This window comes from Beta vulgaris, chromosome 7, assembly GCF_026745355.1.
Source record: "Beta vulgaris subsp. vulgaris cultivar EL10 chromosome 7, EL10.2, whole genome shotgun sequence".
NCBI lineage: Eukaryota > Viridiplantae > Streptophyta > Magnoliopsida > Caryophyllales > Amaranthaceae > Beta > Beta vulgaris.
In genome coordinates, this window is record NC_079208.1 from 31,891,505 (window position 1) to 31,915,874 (window position 24,370).

Below are 24,370 nucleotides of genomic sequence, written 5' to 3' on the forward strand. Positions count from 1 at the left end.
CACGAAAGGTTATTCTTTTCAACCAAATTGAGTCATCCTAAAAGAAGGTTCATCGACCACCTTAGAACAATGGAGGAAGTGCACATTTAGAATACTATTAGAATATATTGGCTACAACCATGATATCCTTCACTGCTCATAATTTTTGGGTGTTGAGTACATCACTCCACAAATCGGAATAGGAATTCGTGACCACCATTTTCAGATGTACGGTAGCATATATTATGGTACGTTATATTAGACCTCAAAAGGTTTAATTTCATCTTAATATGAAGGCCCAACTAGAGCATAAAGCCCATTGGACGAAGTCAGTATAAGTCAAAGTCAACAGAAGAAGACCCTCAAGATATTTGGATAATACACATTGAGACGAATCCAACAAGATCTCACATGACTATATTTTTCCTTAAATACAAATTACAGAAGATAGTCAAAGTCATGTATGTGAATAGTGTCAAAAGTCAAAAGGGGTAAACTAATAAAAGACGGAGGGAGTATATTACAAACATGACAAAATAAAAATTTATATTTTAACCCAATAAATTAATGATATTTGGAACATAATGAACTTAATATATAATTAACATTTTAATAAATTTTTCAAAAGAAGTCTGTTATACCTATCCTAAAAAGGGGAGAATAAAGAGAAATCCTTCCTATAATACGATTGGTGAGATCTAACCCAAAACCTCTCACCTAATAGTCAAAAAATAACCAACTACTTCAATCTTCTATCTGCTTTATCCCCATTTATAGCCCAACCCTTCACATAAGTGTTAGTCTCGCACCATTCGCACCCTGATTTCACCCAAGAATTTGTTATACAAATGCAACCTGGATTGTAGGAATTTTATGAATCTAATTCATAAGCATTTAAATCAGGATCACATGCATATACAATTAGGGATCACATATAAGTTTAGAAATAACCTTTGTAGCGTGAATTCCACAAAGGTTGAATAACCCGGATTGAGAATCTCAGATGTGATTACTCTACTTAGTCCACCAACCCGGATCAACACTCCACCAATACTAGATGGAAAGGAAGAAAACTTCTTTCTTGTTTTTGGAGTTTTTACGTGACTTTGAAAGAGAGAGAATAGGAGAGAGAAAATAATAATAGAATAAACTGACTGATTTTCTTTTCTGCCTAACCCAAATATATAAAAGTATTTAGGTCATAATTCTCTCCTTTTCCCCTCTCTTGGCCGGCCACCCTAGGGCCCTCTTGGGCTCTAGGTTTCTTTTGTTGATCCAAGTTTAATGTGTGACCTTGTAGGATCCGTTACATTGGGCTTCGGGTTTATTTATTTACTAATCCGAAGTTCTATAGCTTTCTCTAGCAAGACGTATAGACGACCCAATATAACGAACTTATTATCTCTATAATAGATCCATTATAAATTAGTAATTGCATTTAAGTCGAGGACATAAATCCTTCAATCTCCCACTTGTCCGAGACGAGTGTGCAATGTTTTTATTCCTCAAGTCTCTTAATGTCTTAATTTGATAGTATGATCATATTTCTATATCATCCATACTAGCTTTCAAATTATTCCTTGAAATCCGAGTTCAAATTGTCAAACAAATGATCATCGAATGATCCATTTGAGCACGGCCATGCATTTTCAATTTTTCACTCTTCAAGGGGCCAAGACACCTATCCTATCTCATATAGGAGGACTTTTCCAATCTTGTAGTAACCAATACTCCCACTCAACTTTTAGCACAACCTGAATGCTGCCTTTATAGTCCCCTTTTACGGCATGACGTTTGACAGTATCAAAGCTATACTAATCATTGGGCTAAGTAATGTTCTACTCATGTCTCAGGAATCTACTAATATAATTTCGAAGTTATAAAACTTCTAAGTAGGTCAAGTTCGACTATGTATCAACTATACATATCCATATGATTGATTAAACATCTCTATGTTTCCATAGCCCATGAAACGGCGCTATCAATCAATCTTATATGCTAATCCCTTTAATAAGTCATTTATGTCCAGTTTAATGACTTAGATTAGGAACTTTAATATTCTATGAATTCTGTTCACTTATGGTGTTTCATTCATCAAATCACATATTTGACAAAACCATAGAATTCAAGATATATTTTGGACATTTTATTTAATACCAAACCAAAATTAAATAAGACAAAATTTATTATTATAAACATAAATAGCAAAACCATGTCTTTACATTGTAATAAGTTTCTCTAAACCTAGTACAATCTAAAGCCACTCTAACATTTGCTTCAAGCCTATAGCCCTAGCGTGACACTCATGCTTGGGTTGAGGTAGCGTTTAGTTAGCGGATCAGCCACGTTCTCATCCGTATGAACTTTGCAGATTCTGACATCCTTCCTGTCAACTATCTCTCGAATGAGGTGATACTTCCTCATCACATGCTTGGACTTGTTATGTGACCTTGGCTCTTTTGCTTGCGCAATAGCACCATTGTTGTCACAATTCCTTCCAGAACACTAGGTACGATATCCAGCTCTGTCAAGAATTTCTTTATCCAAACTGCTTCCTTAGCTGCTTCAACTGCTGCTAAATATTCTGATTCTGTCGTAGAGTCTGCTACAGTGCTTTGCTTTGAGCTCTTCCAGCTCACTGCTCCTCCATTCAGACGAAAGACATACCCTGACTGAGAGCGGTAGTCATCTCTGTCGGTTTGGAAGCTTGCATCCGTGTAACCTTCAACAACCAACTCACTTTGTCCCCCATATACTAAGAACATGCCTTTAGTCCTCCTTAAGTACTTAAGGATGCTCTTAGCTGCAGTCCAGTGTGCTTCTCCTGGATTTGCTTGGAACCTGCTACACATGCTCAAGGCATATGCAACATCAGGTCGAGTACTTATCATGGCATACATATAGACCCTATAGCCGAAGCATAAGGAATGCTACTCATTCGCTTTAACTCATCAGGCTCAGTCGGGCACTGACTCTTGCTAAGCGATATGCCATGTGACATGGGAACGAAACCTCTCTTCGAGTTTTCCATGTTGAACCTTGTAAGAACCTTATCAATATAAGTTTCTTGACTTAGCCCAATCATCCTTCGAGACCTATCTCTATGGATTTTGATTCCCAGTATGTACTCAGCTTCTCCAAGGTCCTTCATAGAGAAACAACTCTTTAACCATTCCTTGACTGACTCAAGCATTGGTATGTCGTTTCCCATGATTAGTATGTCATCTACATACAGAACCAAGAAGACTAAGCTGCTCCCACTAAACTTCTTGTAAACACAAGACTCTTCTTCGCTTTTGATGAAACCAAATTGTTTGATTGCCTCATCAAACCGAAGATTCCAGCTCCGAGATGCCTGCTTCAATCCATAAATGGATCTCTGAAGCTTGCAAACCCTTTTAGGATTTTCTGGATCTTCAAAACCTTCAGGTTGTGTCATGTACACATCCTCATTCAAGAACCCATTCAAGAATGCGGTTTTGACATCCATCTGCCAAATTTCGTAATCGAAAAATGCAGCAATCGCTAAAAGTATCCGAATTGATTTAAGCATTGCTACTGGAGAAAAGGTCTCATCATAGTCTATACCATGAACTTGTCTGAATCCTTTTGCAACCAGTCTTGCTTTGTAGACATAGACATTTCCATCTTTGTCTGTTTTCAATTTGAACACCCACTTGCATCCAATAGGGTTAACCCCAGCAGGCAAGTCAACCAGTGTCCAAACTTTATTCTCAGACATGGAGTCTAACTCGGATTTCATGGCCTCAAGCCATTTCTCAGAGTCTGGGCTCGTCAAAGCTTGTTTGTAGGTAGTAGGTTCTGAATTTTCCAAAATCATAATTTCAGAATTCTCAGTCATTAGGAAATCAACCAACCTTTTGTTTGGAATCCTTGGTCTACTAGACCTACGCGGGGTCTGAGCATCAAGAGAAACGTTCTCTTCAACAGTTTGAAGATTTTCGCTTGATTCAACTTCGAATGGGACGGTAGGAGGTTCATGCGTTGAATACGTTATCTCCTCAACATGACTTTCGTCTTGTTGGGCCGTCTCTGACATGGTGTGAGCCACGTCCAGTTGTTGCTCATCTCGAATTTCTTCGAGTGTCATTTACTCCCATTTGTCTTTCTAGAAACAAATTCCTTTTCAAGAAAGACACCATCACGAGCAACAAACACTTTGTTCTCTTGACGGTTATAGAAGTAATAACCCCTTGTCTCTTTTGGATACCCCACAAAGAGACATTTATCTGACTTGGGTGCGAGTTTGTCTGATAGTAACCGCTTTACATAGACCTCGCATCCCCAGATTTTAAGAAAAGACAAGTTTGGAGGTTTTCCATTCCATAACTCATATGGAGTCTTTTCTACAGCCTTTGACGGGCTCCTATTTAGTGTGTGTGCAGCAGTTTCGAGAGCGTATCCCCAAAAAGAAATCGGTAGATCAGCAAGACTCATCATAGATCGAACCATATCTAGTAATGTTCGATTCCTCCTTTCAGATACACCATTTAACTGTGGTGTTCCTGTGGAGTTAATTGTGAAAGAATTCCACAATCCTTTAGATGATCATCAAACTCTTGGCTCAAATATTCACCACCACGATCGGATCGTAGTGTTTTATTGTCTTACCAAGTTGATTCTGTACTTCATTTTGGAACTCTTTGAATCTATCAAAAGATTCCGACTTATGTTTCATCAAGTAAATATAGCCATATCTACTCAAATCATCAGTGAAGGTGATGAAGTAATTAAACCCTCCCCTTGCCTTTGTGCTCATAGGACCACATACATCTGTATGTATGAGTCCTAAAAGATCGCTGGCCCTTTCACCTTTTCCAGTAAATGGTGATTTTGTCATCTTACCCATTAAGCATGATTCACATACATCAAATGATTCGAAATCAAATGATGGAATTATACCGTCCTTTTGTAACTTGTGAATGCGCTTTTGGTTTATATGACCCATTCGGCAATGCCAAATATAGGTTAGGTTAGAATCATTTGATTTCTTTTTCTTGCTATCTATGTTATAGACTTGTAATGATTTATCAAGCACATATAAACCATTTATCAAATTAGCTCTGGCATAGAACATATTATTGTAAGAAATGGAACAACATTTGTTCTTTATTTCAAAGCAAAAACCTTCAGAATCCAAAACTGAAACCGAAATTATGTTCTTAGTTATTGTAGGAACGAAATAACAATTATTTAATTCTAAAATAAGCCCAGATGGCAAGTGTAGACTATAGCTCCCGACGGCAAGTGCAGCAACTCGTGCTCCATTTCCAACGCGTAGCTCTACCTCGCCTTTTGCCAACTTCCTACTTCTTTTTAGTCCCTGCACATCATTAACTATGTGAGAACCACAACCGGTATCAAATACCCATAAAGAAGTAGAAGTCAAATTGATTTCTATAACATATATACCTGAAGTAGAAGCCCCAGACTTCTTTATTTCCTCCAAGTATATCGGGCAGTTCCTCTTCCAGTGTCCAATCTTGTGACAGTGGAAGCACTTGCTTTCCGCAGCAACCTTGGGCTTGGCGGTTGGCTTAGGTTTTTCAGCGACAGTGGCAACTTGCTTGCCTTTGTCCTTCTTTCCTGCCCATTTCTTTTTGAAACCCTTTCCCTTTTGAACCAACAGAACCTCTTTCTTTGGTTCAACCTTAGGGATGTTCCTTTCAGCATTGACCAACAATCCATGCAGCTCTTGCAAAGTCTTTTCAGACTCATTCATATTGTAGGTCATTCTGAACTGATTAAAACTTTCAGGTAGTGAGTGGAGATAATGGTCAGTAGCCAACTCGAGCCTATAAGGGAACCCAAGTCTTTCCATGTTTTCGAAAAGACCCATCATTTCGAACACATGGGGGCCAACAGCTTGACCCGGCTTCAAGTGACATTCAAGGATCTCCCTGTTAGTCTCATACCGCTCAACTCGGGCCTGAGTTTTAAACATGGCCCGCAGCTCTTGCATGATCGTGTAGGCATCCTTGGTTTCGAACCTCTTTTGGAGGTTCGGCTCCATGGCTGCTACCATCAAACAAGTGATTGGTATAGACTTATCACTAGCCTGTTTTGCACGACGTTTTTCAGCGTCAGTTGATTCATCAGTTATTACAGGAAGCGGGGTATCTAAGACGTCCTCTCGACCCTCAAACTCAGAACGAGTCTTAAGGTCCTTTCCCAATTAAGGAAATTTTCACCATTCAGTCTGTCCTTTTCCAGAAAAGGACGAATGTTGAAACCGGAGTTGTTGTTGTTGTTATTAGACATGATATCTACAGACAGAAAAATAAGGCAAAGTTCAATTTTATGTTTATAAAGCAACCTAAAACATGTAAAAGGTTTCTAGGTTGACCACCTATTCAAAATTAAAGTCCCCTATGAATAAGTGTTTTACAAGATCCTATCAACATGAACACTAAGCAGACGGAGGCCTTATCTTAACGTTACATTATCAAGGTAAGTAAACTCTTTTACTAATTATAACATTTATAACTCTTGTTTAGATGGATAAACATCGCATGTTTAACTATCTCTTGCTTCAAAATTCAAAACGCTTTTGATAATTTTGTTAAGGACAACCAAACTAAGTTGTAAAATTCGCAATTTTACCTTATATCCCAAAATTAATGATAACACCCTGCGGAGGCATGACCTATTACTATTAATTAAGGGTTTTATAAGTACTTTATGTTTGGAAAAGCAAACCTTAATATTTACGGGGCCTAAGTTTATTATGTTTTATGAATTAGTGAACTCTAGCGCATCAACAACCAACATACAATAAACTTATAAGCATTTTAAAGAATAATAAAATGCGAAAATAAAATGATCTAGTATGGCCCCTAATCCTAAGAACTAAGCATCAATGGCTCCTTCTTGGACTCTTCATGGATCTCCATCCACCTTTTCCATGGGCCTTCTCTTGATGGCTCTTCTTTGGATTACATAAGTATCAAAATAATTTAAATAATAACTAAATTAAATAAATTACAAAAATACTTAACGATACGCAGATCGTATTTAAAATTACAAGAATACATCACGATACGCAGATCGTATTTTCTATCTTAATTTGGGCCATACTAGTCATACATAGCAAATATATCATATATAAAAGCCACATAATAATATCACATATTATACTTGCCAATCAATTAAAATATCAAATATTCTTAATTAAAGCAAGAGGATAAAATTTTAAGTAATAACTAATCACCTAAAGATTCTATCCCTTAAAACTAGCCTAATTAATTTTAATTAGATTAAAAAATCAGATTATGGATTGAAATTTATGACCAAGTCAACATAATTGAAATTTACTTATCTTTCTCAAAATTCTATTTTCAAAATTAAAATTTCCAAAATAAAATAAAAAAAATCTGCTGCCCAGATTTTTTAGGCACGGTTTCCTTAACAAAAAAAATTTTTTTTTTTTTAAATTTTAAAATTTGGAAAACACACGTGAAACACAGCAGCAAAAGGCTGCTTTCACGCTCGACCAGACCGAACCAAAAGCAAAACCCGACGACCTTCGCAGGTCACCTCGCCGGCGAACTTGCCGGCCTTTTCTTTCGCGCCCAGACACTGCCGTATAATTTTTCCCATAAGCCGACGCTGGCAGAAGAACCACCGGCGCAAGCCCATGACCCACCGAAATCGCAGCCCAACGTCGAACGCGTGGCTGCCATCTCACCCTCACTTGCCGACTTTGACTGCTCGCCGGCAGTTTCGACTTCTTCCCCCCACACCGGCTTGTCGCCGGCAGAACACCGACCACCGGAGACCGAACACCGACCACGGTGGCGGCTCCTCTTCTCCCTTTCAATTTTCTTTTCTTTTCTTGAAGGATATTAAAATTACAACCTCTTGTAAATTTAATTAGGTGATCTTGATTAAATTAAACACTAACTCTTTATGCTTAATACAGAAAATTAAATTTAAAATCTCTATTTTAATTAATTTTCAGATTTATTCATATAATTAATCACTAATTAATATAAAACACCTTTTACATGAATTTATTTTCATATATAAACGATTTTAAACATGAAAATTTGATTAATAACATGAATTTGTTTTTCGAAATTTAGAGATTAAAATCAGATTTTAAAATTTCGAAAAATAGGGTTTATAGGGTGAAATTTTCGGCTCTTATAGATTGAGAAAGCAAGTTATTAAAACTCCTTTTAATAAATTTCAATTAATTTTTCAATCCATAATTTAATTCCTCCCTTAATCAAATTAAAATTAATCATACATAAACTAAACTTTATGACCAAAATTCTATATGCAAGAGGCTAAAACTGATACCACTGTAGGAATCTATAAGTACTATAAAGCGGAATTTCATGAATCTAATTCATAAGCACTTAAATCAGGATCACATGCATATACAATTAGGGACCACATATAAGTTTAGAAATAACCTTTGTAGCGTGAATTCCACAAAGGTTGAATAACCCGGATTGAGAATCTAAGATGTGACTCCTCTACTTAGTCCACCAACCCGGATCAACACTCCACCAATGCTAGTTGGAAAGGAAGAAAACTTCTTTCTTATTTTTGGAGTTTTTACGTGACTTTGAAAGAGAGAAAATGGGAGAGAGAAAACAATAATAGAATAAACTGACTGATTTTCTTTTCTGCCTAACCCAAATATATAAAAGTATTTAAGTCAGAATTCTCTCCTTTTTCCCTCTCTTGGCCGACCACCCTAGGGCCCTCTTGGGCTCTAGGTTTCTTTTGTTGATCCAAGTTTAATGTGTGACCTTGTAGGATCCGTTACATTGGGCTTCGGGTTTATTTATTTACTAATCCGAAGTTCTATAGCTTTCTCTAGCAAGACGTATAAACGACCCATTATAACGAACTTATTATCTTTATAATATGATCCATTATACATTAGTAATTGCATTTAAATTGAGGACACAAATCCTTCATGGATGACATGAGCACATATTCTTATCCTCTCTTTGACTCGAGGAGGTCAAAGAAAACTAGAACAAAAAGACGTGAAATCCTTTGGCTTAACTCCCAAAATAAGCATATAAATCTACACATTTAGATAATTGACAGTTGCCCCTTCAGAGAAAAAGATAATTGACAGTTGACACAGCTCATATCTCTAAATCCAATGGGAGAAGGCACATGGCTATGACTTATGAAACTACATTATTCTATTTATTTATTGATTAGATTGCATGTGGAGAAGATATCAGGAGTGCACACGATGGTATGATATACTCCATGTAGATGTAGCACCTTGCCAAATACAAGAAAACATGCTGAAAAGTGCCATCACAGAGGTATTTCTTGTGGACCATCATAGTTTGCTGACCTATATCTTCGATCTTATAAAATTCCTTTTCTTTGCCCTGAATGCCATTTTATATTGTGTTACGAATGTTATCCATACTACCAAATAATTCTTCCAGTCTTACTGTAAATTTCTTCCTTGTGGATTCTGTGTGCTGATTAATAATTACTTACATGTTCTTGCTTTCTTTCATTATGGACTAGCGTCAAAAAACCAGTGGATAGAGACATAGAGTACTTGTTAACTAATAGTTCATCGTTTAAATATTGCTCATGAGTAGATCTTTCCAAAAAAAATTCTAATATATAAGAAAAAAAAATGTAGTCATGTGAGGTCTTCTTTGATTTGTCTTATTGAGTACATTACGAAAATCAAACTTTTCTAATTTTTACTAGTATATAATTAAAAAAATTAATGCACAAAACGTACATTCACAAACATGAACAAGAGAAATGGAAAGTCTATTAGGAGACGGAGGGAGTTGTTTTTAGAGGACTTTAGCCATGCTCTTTTGGGATAAACTGAATTGAACTGGACTGGAGGACTTGTTATTAGAGGACTTTAGCGCTGTTCTTTTGGGATGAACTGAATTGAACTGGACAGAGTAGTACTTTGTATCAAACTATTGTGTCGACACGGCCCAACATAATGGGCGAGTAGAGTGGAAACATAGGCACATTTTGAATGTTGCTCGGTCTTTGCATTTTCAAGCTAAGTTGCCTAAGTACTTTTGGAGAGAATGTGTACAGACTGTTGTATATCTTATATATTTGAGTCCCACACCTGTGTTACATGGCAAATCTCTCTATGAATGCTTGTATATATTGTGTTTCTCCTTCCGATGAACATGTGCGTGTTTTTTGTTGCTTATGTTATGCTGCCAACATACCTCGTGTGAAGGATAAATTTGACTCGAAGTATAGACCATGTATTTTTGTTACCTATTCGCATGGTAAAAGGGGTTGGTGTCTTTATGATTTAGAGAAACATGATAAATGGTTAAATATAGAGAGAAAAGATGTTGTATTATTGTGCCTTTAATAACTACAATTACATTACTTATATATAGAACATAACTTAAACTTAACCTAATAAATTTAACCTAATGGGCTTTGCCCATAAATATAGACCTACGTCTAATATCCTTTTAACACCCTCCCGCAATTGTAACGGCAGTAAAACGAACGTTACAATTGGACAAATAACAATAAAAAAAACACCAATAAAAATAAAACCGAACTCAAATTCTTCAATTCTTCAAATCTTCAATTCTTCAATGAACAAACACCAATAAAAAATACTTACATGTTCTTGCTTTCTTTCATTATGGACTAGCGTCACAAAAACAGTGGATAGAGACATAGAGTACTTGTTAACTAATAGTCATCGTTTAAATATTACTCATAAGTAGATCCTTGCCAAAAAAATCAGTATGTATGTATATATATATATATATATATATATAAAGGATGAACTTTTCGGGAGCATAGAGCGTGCCACATAGGATTGACATGTCATCAATTTTATTTTTCTTTTTTTACATAAATAGAGTTCTACATTGATTTAAATACATATAACGAGTTTTGGATAAGTGAAAATTAGAGTTTCGTGTTGAATGAACAACTTCAATTATTATATTATCTAATTTGTGTTTAACTTTTGCTACGTAATTCGAAATATTATAATTTTTGTACCATTGGATAGTGCTTGAAATATGCTTCGAAATAAGATCCATATACAATATAGTTCTACAACTTATGAATAGGGTGCGCCACGTAGCATTGTCATGTCATCAATTCTTATTTTTAATTTTTTTACAAAAAGAGAGTTCTACATAGATTTAAATACATATAATGAGCTTTGGATAAGCGAAATAGAGTTTCGTTTTGAATGAACAACTTAAATTATTATATTATATAATTTGTGTATAAGTTTTGCTACGTAATTCGAAATATAATATTTTTTGTACCATTGGATAATGCTCGGATTATGCTTCAAAAAAAGATCTATATACAATATAGTTCTACAGCTTATGAATAAAGAGTACCGCGTAGGATTGTCATGTCATTAATTTTTATTTCAATATAATATAAAATAGAGTTCTACACATATTTAAATATATAAAAGGAGTTTTGAATAGGGAGAAATTTACGTTTAGTTTTGAATAAACAACCTAAATTATTATATTATGTAAATTGAATATAACTTTTTCTACCTAATTAAAAACATTATCATTTTTTATAATTGGAGATCAGTGCTTGAAATATGCTTCAAAATGAGAAGCATTTACAGTATAGTTTTACAACTCATGAAAATATATTTAATTAGATGAATGGTAAGGTATTTTTTAGTCTTTCCTTTTGATAAATATAATAATAGATAAGCTATAAGTATAGTGTACAACATGTGATTATAGCATTTTATAATAGGTCCAATTTATAGAATTAGACTTATCTTTCAAAACTCAGCCTTAATTGCACCACTAAAACAAAACAATTTAGTATTGCAACAAAATTTATTAAGTAAAATTTATTGTTACAACAAAAAGTAAAATATATAGCGATAAAGTTACATATATATTAGAATTTTGAATGATGAAAAAATTAGAGTTTGATTTTAAAAAACAACTGTAGAATATTATAGATAGCTCCATCTAAGCATGACATGTTATTGTTTTTAATTATTATCTTTAAAAAATAAATGTTCACTACAGACATAAATACATATAAGGTGTTTTGGATAAGTGAACATTACATTCTGATTTTAGATAAACAACCTAAATTATTATACTATGTAAATTGAATATAATTTTTGTTACAAATTCGCAATATTATAATTTTTTTTACCATTGGAGATTGCTCGAAGTATGTTTCAAAATATGTTTCATATACAATATAGTTTTACAATTTATTTATTTGGATGAAAAATAATGTATTATTTATTCTTTATTTTAGTTACATGTAAAAATAACTACTATAAAAATAGCGTATTATATGTGGGACAATATCAATTATATCTTTGAAAATCATACTTTTAAAAATTGAGTTATATAAAGATAAAATACATATTTATAATTTTGAATCTATAGCATACCATGGTGGCATTATATGAATCAAATAAAAAGTTTGTCAACGACATTGCAAAGGTATTATGCAATTCACTAATTATTTTATTCACGGAATATTTATTGATACATAATTATTCATGTTTGTTTTTTCACATATATTTATATATCAGATCTTATTCTTTTATCCATGAACTTGATTCTACTAAACTAATTGGAAAATCAAGGTTCACGTTTCTAGACTATTTGAAGTCGCAGATCATAAAAAAAGGAGAAATTTTGATAAGTCTTGATATGATCATGATGGATAAAGAGGTAGATTTTCTCTTAAACAGTATTTCCGATTATTAGTAGAGGTTAGTTTTATATTTAATTAATTATATTTATGATACCGTCATTATGATCTTTTTTCACTTTTTCATCTTCCATTCCATATGCGTTAGTGTTTATGTGTCATTAAAAGCTGAAGTTGTGGCTGACACTCATGTTTTTTGTAATTTTTCTATCATGAATCTATTTAATAAGTACCCTCTACTTTCTTCAAGTATCATTGGGGTGTTCTTCATGTTAAAATTGTGTTAACTATGTTAGTCATACCAATTATCGGGATACTATTTAATAAAAGACTTAGCTACAATATTTAGTTTAATATTAAAAAATATAAAATTTATATATCGTAATAAAAAATCTTGAAATAAGAGTATAATGATAAATACTTATCCGTTCTTTTCTACTACGACAATGGTTTTGTGCATGGTTTTTAAGGAAATGAAAAATGAATAGTTTAGCATAGATGTATCCTTTTAATTAACAAGTGTAGGGATAAGTAAATCCTTAATTAATAAAGTAAATGTAACTTTATGAGGCAATTTGATGAGTAATTAATGATAATTTTATTACCATAAAGTAAAGGCAATATTGTCAATTATAATTTTTTTTAACTAAAAATGGAGTGGTCCAAATAGATAAAACTACACAAATTGGTGATTATTGTAATAGAAAAAGAACAGAGGATGTATGTAAATAAAATGGTGTTGAAAAATCTCATTTTACAACAACACAAAATCAACAATGTTAACAAAAAAATTTGTGAAAAAATAATATAAACAAGAACCCGAGCAACGCACGGGCTTCAAAACTAGTTCTAATATATAAGAAAAAAAAAAATAGTCATGTGGGGTCTTCTTTGATTTGTCTCATTGAGTACATTACGAAAATCAAACTTTTATAAATTTTACTAGTATGTAATTAAAGAAATTAGTGCACAAAACGTACATTCACAAACGTGAACAAGAGAAATGGAAAGTCTATTAGGAGGCGGAGGGAGTTGTTTTTAGAGGACTTTAGCCATGTTCTTTTGGGATGAACTGAATTGAACTAGACTGGGGGACTTGTTATTAGAGGACTTTAGTCCTGTTCTTTAGGGATGATTGAATTGAACTGGACAAAGTAGTACTTTATATCAAACTATTGTGTCGACACGGCCCAACATAATGGGCGAGTAGAGTGGAAACATAGGCACATTTTGAATGTTGCTCGGTCTTTGCATTTTCAAGCTAAGTTGCCTAAGTACTTTGGAGAGAATGTGTACAAACTATTGTATATCTTATATATTTGAGTCCCACACCCGTGTTACATGGCAAATCTCTCTATGAATGCTTGTATATATTGCGTTTCTCCTTGCGATGAACATGTGCGTGTTTTTTGTTGCTTATGTTATGCTGCTAACATACCTCGTGTGAAGGATAAATTTGATTCTCAGTATAGAACATGTATTTTTGTTACCTATTCAAATGGTAAAAGGGGTTGGTGTCTTTATGATTTAGCGACACATGATAAAAAAAATTTATCGGTCGAGATGTCATTTTGTTTTGGGTCAGTTTCGTATCTTACTACTCTTTCCAATTGTGGACGCCTCCAATGGGAGGCTTACTTTTCCAAACCTTTGTTGTGGGATGATGATGTTTGTGTTGGTATGACTAGTTGTGTTTTTGAGCTCTCACTTTTCGACATGACTCATATATAAGTCAACTCAAATGTGTTTGTTGTATTTAGTATATGAGTAAATTGTACATTATATAGGCATACAGTAGGTTAAGGAAAACAAAAGGAGCGGCTAATAACAAACATTTGAAAATAAGCTAGAAAGTAGGAGAAGGCTAATAACAAGGTAACAACCTTGACTGCTAAGATATACAGAAAAAATCTAAGAGAATAATTATCTTCCAATATTCCCCCACAAGATGGACGGTTTTTGGACAAGGCCAATCTTGGACAGCAAAGTAGAAAACCGAGCCAAGGTAAGAGGCTTGGTTAAAGCATCTGCAAGTTGATCATCAACCGAGATGTGCTGGACACGAAGCTTCCGGGCTTGAACTTGTTCGCGTACAAAGTGAAAGGCTAGCGCAAGATGCTTCATTCGTGAATGAAAAACCGGGTTCTTGGAGTAGTGTGTGGCACTGAGATTATCACAATAGATGGTAGGAGCAGAGGGCAAGGTGATGCGTAACTCAGTGAGCAAGGACTGAAGCCAGAGAAGTTCAGCGGTAGTGGAGGCAACAGCACGAAACTCAGCTTCGGTAGAAGATCGAGCAACGCCTTGTTGCTTCTTGGAGCCCCAAGTGAGCGGGTTACGCCAAAGGTAGATAATGTGACCAGAAGTAGAGACATAGGTATCCCGATCACCGGCCCAATCGGCATCGGTATAGGCATGGAGACAGAGAGGACAGTCTCGATAAAGAACAAGACCATGGTCAAGAGTGCCGTTGAGGTAACGGAGCAAGTGACGGAGAGCAGCCCAATGTAAGTCAGTAGGTTTATGCATAAATTGAGACAATTTATTCACGGCAAAAGCAACATCCATGCAAGTGAGAGTAAGGTATTGTAAGGCACCAACAAGGGTACGATATTCAGTTGGGTGAGAGAGAGGAGTGCCAGTATCAACAGTGAGGGGAGGATGAGCCACCATGGGTGTAGGAACGGACTTAGCGGCAGCCATATGAGCACGGTTGAGCAGATCACCAATATATTTACGTTGACTCAGGAATAACCCATGCGGATGAGGCACTACCTCAACGCCTAGAAAGTAGGAAAGAGGTCCCAAATCTTTCAGAGAAAACCGAGTAGCCATAGAGTGAATGAGATCCTGCAAGGCATTAGATGAGGGCCCTGTAATAATTATATCATCGACATATACAAGTAAGTAAAAGGTATGACCATGTTGATGATATGAAAATAAGGAGGAGTCGGCAATGGAGTTTGTAAACCCAAAGGAGAGAAGAAACGAGCGCAGCTCATTATACCAAGCTCGCGGAGCTTGTTTGAGGCCATAGATGGCCTTTCGAAGCTTACACAATAGGTAGGATGATCTTTGTCCAAGAAACCGGGGGGTTGTGACATATAGACATCCTCATGAAGGGAACCTTGAAGAAACGCATTATTAATATCAAGTTGACGAAGAGACCAACCCCGAGTGACGGCAAGAGCCAAGATCAACCGCACAGTGGTAGGTTTGACCACTGGACTAAAAGTTTCGGTGTAGTCAAGACCAGGGCGTTGATGGAACCCTTTAGCAACGAGACGGGCTTTAAATCGATCAATAGCACCACATGACTTGTACTTAACCCGATAGACCCATTTATTACCAACCAGATTTTGCGAAGGATGAGAGGGAACAAGATCCCAAGTGTTATTGCGCAAGAGAGCAGAGAACTCATCAGTCATGGCAGCCCGCCATTGCGGATTTTTGAGAGCTTGAGTAATGTTGGTAGGTTCAGTGGGAGTGGTGGTGAGAATAGTGGAGTTGACATATTTGGGGTTTGGTTTAGTAATGTTATTCTTGGAACGGGTAACCACAGTCCGTGAGGGACGTAAGGGAGGCACGGGTGGGGAAGGGAGGGTAGGCGAAGGTGGTGGGGAGGGAGGGGGCTCATGTGGTGGAGATGGAGGAGCGGAAGTTGGTGGAGGAGCAGCAGTAGGGGCACGCACAGGGGGAGGCACAAGGGGAATAGCAAGGACTGTCCATTCATCGACAGTAAAGGGGGTGGTAGACATAGTATTCCTGCACAGGTTAGTATAGGGAAAAACATCTTCTACAAATTTCACATGTCTTGATGTATATATGCGATTGGTAGGGGGATGAAGACAACAATATGCACTTTGTGAGGACGAATAACCAAGAAACACACAGGGAAGAGATTTCGGGTCAAGTTTGTGAGAGGAGTAGGGCCTAAGCCAAGGGTAGCAAAGGCACCCAAAATTTCGAAGCTTGTGATAATTGGGTGGTTGGCCGAATAGTTTGTGGTAAGGGGATAGATTTTGTAATGTAGGAGTGGGCAACCGATTTACCAAATAGGCAGCTGTAGAAAGAGCATGAGACCAATAAGAGGTAGGGAGATGAGCATGAGTGAGGAGAGACAAACATGTCTCAACCAAGTGCCGATGCCGACATTCGGCATACCCATTATGCTCCGGGGTATGTGGTGGGGAAGTGAGGTGAGAGATGCCATGAGTGGAGAGATATGACTTCATTTCAACATATTCACCACCATTATCACTAAAGAGTTGTTTGATTTTACAATTGAAAAAATTCTCAACCAACGACTTGAAGCGAATAAAAACACCAAGAACCTCAGATTTGTGTTTGAGGGGATATAGCCAAGTATATTTTGTGAAGTGATCAACGAAGATAACATAGTATTTATAATTATCATGAGAGTATAAAGGCGCAGTCCAAACATCAGAAAATAATAATTCAAGAGGAGAGTGAGAAGTGAGAGAAGAAACAGAAAATGGCATTTTGTGACTTTTATTCATTTGACAAGCATTACAATGAGACATTGCAAACTGCGAAATTGACAAATTGAAGCTAGAATTTAAATTCCTAAGAACAGAGAAGGACGGATGGCTTAATCGATGATGCCAATCATGAGCCGGCAATTTTAGGGAAACAAAAGCATGAGGTGGACACGGACTCCATTCATAAACACCCGCTTTAGTTGGTCCTTGGAGGAGAATAGTGCCCTGAGAGAGATCCTTGACACGAAAAAGGGAGGGTAAGAACTCAATACAAGTATTATTTTCTTTACAAAATTGAGAGATGGAAAGAATGTTGCGAGAAATAGAAGGAACATGCAAGACATTAGAAAAATGAAATGTAGTAGAAGATGTAGAGAGGGAGAAGGAACCTGTGTGCTGAATGGGAAAAGAAGAGCCATCACCAATAATGAGTTCTTCCGTACTGTCATAAGGGGCATGAAGAGACAAATTATTGAGATCATGGGTGACATGATGAGAGGCACCACTGTCAAGAAGCCAGGCATTGGAAGGCGGCTTAGAAGCAGTAGCAACATGGGCTTGCAAAGCTTGGACATGAGGAGAGGTCACAGTGGACGCGGCCCGAGAAGATGGGGCAGGAGGTACTGTGATGGCAGGAAATTGTGCCTTAAAAGATGAGCAGTGACTGAGGGAATGGCCTTGTTCCCTACACCATTGACACTTCCCAAGATACGGACGAGAAGGGCGAGGATTGGTGGCTGTGTGGGAGGGCAGCCAGGAGGGCCGAAAGGCACCAGTAGGAGGAGGAGCCCTTACACGGTGTTGAGCAGCATTAACAGTAGCAGGAAAGGAGGAGGAAGGCGGCTTTAGAGAAGTAGTAATCTCCTTGGTGATAAGCTTTTCATGAAGTTCTTCGAAAGAGATGGAAGCATCACGAGCATTCACGGCATCAATGACCGACTTATATTGTTCATAATCTAAGCTAGAGATAATCTTTTCAATAACATCCTCATGGTCCATAGGCTTGCCCATAGAAGCAAGACGATCCGTACATTGCTTGATGAAATGCATATAAGAGGTGATCGATTGGTTGGTGTGAGTGATTTGAGAGAGATTGTTTTTGATTTGTTTGAGATGGCCACGGGAAGGATTGGCATAGGTAGTGGTTAATACAGTCCAAGCTTCCGCAGCAGTACCGGTGTGAGAAACAAGGGCTACCAAATCATGAGAAAGAGTGCCAACAATGGCACCAAAGACCAGACGATCTTGGCGAAACCAAGGAAGGACAGCAGGGTTGGGAAGGGACACACCATTTTCGGCAGTGATAGAAGTAGGAGGAGAGGGGAAAGTACCGTCGACATACTTCCATAGATCATAGCCAAGCAAGATTGCTTGCAATTGGGTTTTCCACGCAACATAGTTGGTGGAGGTGAGCTTGATAGCATTCGGAATTTGTATAAGGGTGAAAGGCTTGGCAAGATCAGTGGTGTTGGGGAGAATGGTGTTGTCCGTCATCGTGGAAAAAAAAATTATGAGGCAAAGGATCGAGAGTAGTCTGATACCATATAAGTAAACTCAAATGTGTGTTTGTTGTATTTAGTATATGAGTAAAGTGTACATTATATAGGCATACAGTAGGTTAAGGAAAACAAAAGGAGTGGCTAATAAAAAACATTTGAAAATAAGCTAGAAAGTAGGAGAAGGCTAATAACAAGGTAACAACCTTGACTGCTAAGATATATACATAAAATATCTAAGAGAATAATTATCTTCCAATATCATATGCCTCTTACTCAATGCAAGGAAGAGGGGCCTTATCTTATGTTGTGCGTGTTGGTGGCATTATTATGTATGACACGACAACCCCTCTTAGTTTAAGCAGAGTCTGTTTTAGTGCCCTTCAGTCCTCATGTAGTTGATACACCACATTTTCGTGTCGATATGGGTGTTGGTCAAGGTCCTACTGTTAATTGTATTTGTGATAGTGCAGTTGGTAATAGTAGTAGTGAGGAATTGAGGCGTGATAATATTTTCGAGGGTGCGGAGTAATGAGGAATCGGGGAATGGTCATCATGTGAAAGTCTCGTCTATAAAACTTTGGGGCATTGTTACCAATACTGTTGTTTGCCGAAATTCAGACCTCAATACTGCTCTTCCGGCTCCTTGATTTTCTCCAACTTCACCTTTCGTCATTGCTTCTTATGTTGATTACAATAATTTTTCTATAAGACATACATGTTTTCTTACAGCGGTTACCAAAGGTAAAGAGCCCCAAATTTTCCAGGAGGCATTTCAGGACCCTAGTTGGCATAGAACCATGCAAGAAGAGATTGATGCTCTAGAATGTAATGGTACATCGACTTAGGAAACCTGTCTCCGGGTTGTTTCGGATAATTCGATCAGATCCAATACGAAATTTCGGATTAAGAAAAATGTGATCCGAAAAAATCGGATATCCAAAACTTCGGATATGATGAGATCGGATATCTGAAAACTAAAAAATTGAATTTTTCAAATGAAAAGTTCATAAAATAAGTTTCGGATCGGAACATCGGATATTTTAGATATTCGGCCTTGAAAACGGAAATTTTTGGGTAATACAGATAGAATGTCGGAAAAAATTCTCACGTTTCGAATATTTTTCTGATATCCGAAAATGAAAATTTTGGATCCGTATCCGATCCGGAATATCCGAAAACTAAAAACATTGAATCGGATATCCAAAAAACCCAATCAGATCAATCGGACCACGGATTAGATTGGTCGGATCGGATATTTCTAAAGATCCCTACTCTAAGTAAACGTACTATTAGACTAATCCAAAAGTATTAGGAGTGGATGGGTATATAAAATAAAATTTAGCTTTTTTGGTACTGTTGAACATCTTAAGGGACGTCTTATTGTTCATGGTAATCCAAAAGTGGCTAGTATTCATTTATTTTTAAATTGCAAGTATAGTGAACAATGCTTGTTGGCGATTAAAGACTAGTTAGATCTCACAGCAAATAGGCATACTCTACAGGCAATTATCAGATAAGTTGCAGATTGTAGGAAGTCAAAATTTTTGAAGCACATAATGTATGATGGACTAGCTGCTCTGGTATATTTCATATGGCAAGGAAGGAACATTAGTTATTGGCAAAGTAGTATACAAGTTTGGAGCACACTATAAAAAAACAAATTAAGGGTGTAGTGAAGTTGAGAATTGGTATTGTTTTGCCACATTAAATCAGTATGAAAGATTATATATATTTTTTGTTTCAAATTTTGTGAGAGTATAATGTACAGGGTTGATTTCTAATCTTGGTGGATTAGTTGTACATTCCTTGGAGTTAAAGGGTTCAACTTAGTTGGTTTCTTTTCTCCTTACTTTGTTTATGTGTAAAATTGATTTGAAGCAATGAAACTTACTTAATTAGCAAATAAGGAAAAAACGATGGGTATGGTTCGTCTTTTGTTGGTTGTTGCTGCTGGTCATGATGGGAACTCCATCAGATGGATCTTCATAATGTTTTTTTTACATGGTGATTTGGATGAAGAAGTTTATAGGCAACTTTCTCCTAGTTATAAGCAAGTGTTCTTCTACTACAAAAGTTTGACGGTTTCGTAAATCTTTATATACTTTAGAATAGGTCTCCGACAATGGTCTCCTGAGCTGTTTGCGGCTTTAAAAGTGTATGGTTTTGCTCATTTATGCTAATTATCTTTGTTCAGTTATCTAAAGGGTGATGTTTCTCTTCAAGTGTTGGTCTATGTTAATGATTTGATAATTGCTGGCTCTTTGTTTTTGTTTTTTCTAATGTTGTTATGCATTTTAAACCCTATATGTTCTCCTGTTTTTACATTAAGGATTTGGGTGCTTTAAAGTACTTTTGGGGATTGAGGTGGCTTGGAGTCCCAAAGGTAATTTCTTTCTTAGTGTATGCCTTTGATGTTTTGCATGAACCACGTATGCTAGTTGTAAGCCGCTTGACACATCTATGGAGTAAAATCATAGTCTTGCTCGTGTGGAAGTGGTGCCTATGGATGATCCCGATCAGTATCATCGTCTTATTGGTCTTCTTGTTTATCTTTCTCCATAACATAGTTATGTGGTGCATACCCATCTCAATTCTTCAGTGCTCCTCAACTTCCTCATTAGGACGCGACCATTTGTGTTTGCACTATCTTAAAAGTACCCGAGCCATATGATTCTATTATGTTCTACTAATGACATGTCTTTGTTAGCTTTCTGTGTCAGTGATTAGGTAGCAAGTCATGTGACTCGTCTTGCTGGGATATTTGGTATTTTTGGGGCCATCTCTAATCGCGTGGAGAAAACTAAGAAATAACCCACAGTCTCATTCATATGCTTAAGTAGAATGTCGTTTCATAGTCGTTAGAACTTGTGAGTTAAAGTGGTTGACGTCTATCTAAGGGTCGTATTAGGGCACGGGCGATAGGGGAATGTGCCTAGAGCCCGAAAATACAAAGCTCGAATCAATAAAGGCTAAAGAGAGAAAAGGAAAAGTTTATAAAAATTTAAAAAACACCACCACACTGCCAACTGCGGAGAATAACTTTGAATCCACAACCTTCTTCAATCCACTTCTTTTTCAATTTTTGGCTGTTTCCATACTTATTCAATTCTCACACTTCTTTTCTAATTCAATTCTGAAACTTATTTTCCATTTTATTCTCCAATTATAATTGAGTTGCAAAAATATTAGCCAAAATCTACAAATAACTTGACGATGATTTGTCTTATGAACGAAATGATCTTCTCAAATGTTCAAATACCAACGGGATTAAAAGCTTCAAATTTATCTATAAATACTCCACCTTCCATTGTTCTTCACATCTCATACTCATCAATTTTCCTCTTTCTTATGTTATTTTTCTCATCCTTTACTTTTGAAATTTGGTTCCTTAGTTGTATTTTCACTGGTTTGATATTCCAAAAACTCAATTGTTCAAGGAGATTCTAGAAATTACAACAGAATGGTTGGGTAATTCACTAAAAGTTTTACGAAATTTGATGATTTTTATTATATTGACTTTTAAGGCAACAAAAAGTGTTATTTATAATAATATTTTTTTTACTCATTAGAAATTGATATTTTTTATCGATTATTAACTAGGGCCTCATTGTTTAGTTCATCCATGGCCACCTATAACTCCAAAACGGGTCCGGTCTATGTTATTCTCCCTTGGTGTATCTTTTGTATTTATTAAAGTATATCCTCTATTCTATTGTATACGGTATTACCATAGAATAGAGGATAATATATATTTTCGTTTAGGGTCTGTTCTTTTCGGCATAAAACAATTGAAATGAAATGAATAGTGATATGTGAGAGTAAAAGTATTGTTGTTGAACTGAACGGAAAATAAGATGGAGAAAACAGATAATAAAGTTGTTGAACTCTAATGAGAAGCTAAGCCATTTTAAATTATTCTCATCTTAACTGTTTTATGGAGTATCCCGGGAATAAGTTCCTAGTGTCCCTCATTAATTGGTTCACTTGACATTGTATTACTTGACCATGTTATGCCTCGCTGGTCTTCTCTTCCGCTCTTCATGGTTCCCTCGTGCGGTGCCATCGCATAGGTTGGACGTACCAATTTTCTTTCTGTAAAGAAAAAGTCGCTAAATTATACTCGCTCCTACATGTCGTTGTAGTTTCTCCTTGCTTTTGTTTCAAAATAATTGTCATTGTTTTTAATATTTGAAACAAAATAATGGGAGAGTATACAATCGAAGATAGCTAGACATTTGGAAGTTGATAATCAATAATACGTTGACGTCATAGTTGTAGAATTTTGTTTCGAATGATTACACATTAAAGTTGTATTCCCGACCAAAAGGTAAAGTTGTATTGATTGCCATTGATTGTATACTTTTTTAAAGATTAGTGCATAAGTAGCATAAATCATACGTATAAGAATAGAGGAACAACCTCTCAATTTCTTTTTATATATAAAAAAAACTTTTATTTTTCATTAAAAATAGTGTAGGTACGATTTATATAATTTTCTAATATGTGCTACATTAAGAATATAGCATTTTTCCCCTTAAAAAAAATTTAGTAATTTCTTTCTCTCAACTGAGTGATAATTCTTTTTTTAACCCATGTTAATATTACATAGTATTTCTTTGTACGTAATTGTTTATTTCATTTGCTTTTTCACAGTTTTTAGAATACGTGTTTGATTACTAGTATGTTAATGAAAAATATAGTAAAAATAAAAATGAAAGTTGATATTTTGAAAGTACATATTGTAATGAAACTAACAAATTTTCACATATGATATTTCTAATACAACATTAGTAATTTGCGGCTAAAGTTGATGTAATTTGACCCCAAAAAAAAAAGAAATCTGAAATATTTTTTTGGGAGTTCTCTAAAAATAGTAATTTTAATCATCCATCAACTCCAAATTATCCCAAATATTGAGATTTCCTTCGTCTTATACTAATTAGGCCTTCCTTCTTTATGTTCTGTTTGAAAGTTTTCCCTTTCGCTTTCTCTTTCTCTTTCTCTTTCTCAATGTAACACCCCCAAATTACTCACTTTTAAATAAATAATTTAATAAATAAATATTTGAGTAATTTAGGAGTATTACCGCCACGTGACTACCACGCTTTCGGCAACCAACTACTAACTAACCAAAATAAACTTGCAGCGGAAGACTTTAACCAAAAATAATAATACTTCTTATTAATAAAAGTAAATATTGTCTCAAAACTCAAAATAAAGAAACATTCTAATCTAGGTGAAGATCCCCATCCTAGTATGCTTTCATGCACATCCAAAATTCATCTGCAAATCTGCTTACCAAAAAGGCAAACAGGGCTAAGCCAAATAGGAAAAAATAAATACGCGTCAGTATAAAACTGAGTACGAAATGTACTAGATAAGTAACACATTTGTTAGTTCGTCATAATTTTTCATTTCGAAAACTCCATACCAAAATTCAAGAATAACTCTTTAAGAATAAACTATTTTCAAACACTTAATAATAATTCAAGAATAACATTTTAAGAACAAACTCTTCCAAACACTTGAATAATAATTCAAGAACAACTAAGAACAAACTCTTTCCAAACACTTGAATAGTAATTCAAGAATAACCTTTTTAAGAATAAACTCTTTCCAAACAACTTGGATTAAAAATAACCTGAAAACAATTCCTCTTCTTATCTCCCCTTCTATTTTGCTAAGTGTGACACCCCCCAA

General features: G+C 35.8%; 1 protein-coding gene across 1 annotated transcript; it reads right to left on the bottom strand.

Annotated features, from left to right (window-relative positions):
* Window positions 1–5,048: 5,048 nt before the first annotated feature.
* Window positions 5,049–5,765, bottom strand: LOC130589438 (uncharacterized). The gene is made up of 2 exons (XM_057390698.1): window positions 5,413–5,765; window positions 5,049–5,323 (listed from the first exon to the last, which is right to left on the bottom strand). The coding sequence occupies exons 1-2, from the start codon at window positions 5,732–5,734 to the stop codon at window positions 5,307–5,309; spliced, it is 339 nt and encodes a 112-aa protein (XP_057246681.1). The 5' UTR covers window positions 5,735–5,765; the 3' UTR covers window positions 5,049–5,306.
* Window positions 5,766–24,370: the final 18,605 nt, after the last annotated feature.

What these genes read in the sequence shown, in the direction of transcription:
- LOC130589438 (XM_057390698.1), bottom strand. Translation starts at nt 5,734, where the DNA reads ATGACCTACAATATGAATGAGTCTGAAAAGACTTTGCAAGAGCTGCAT.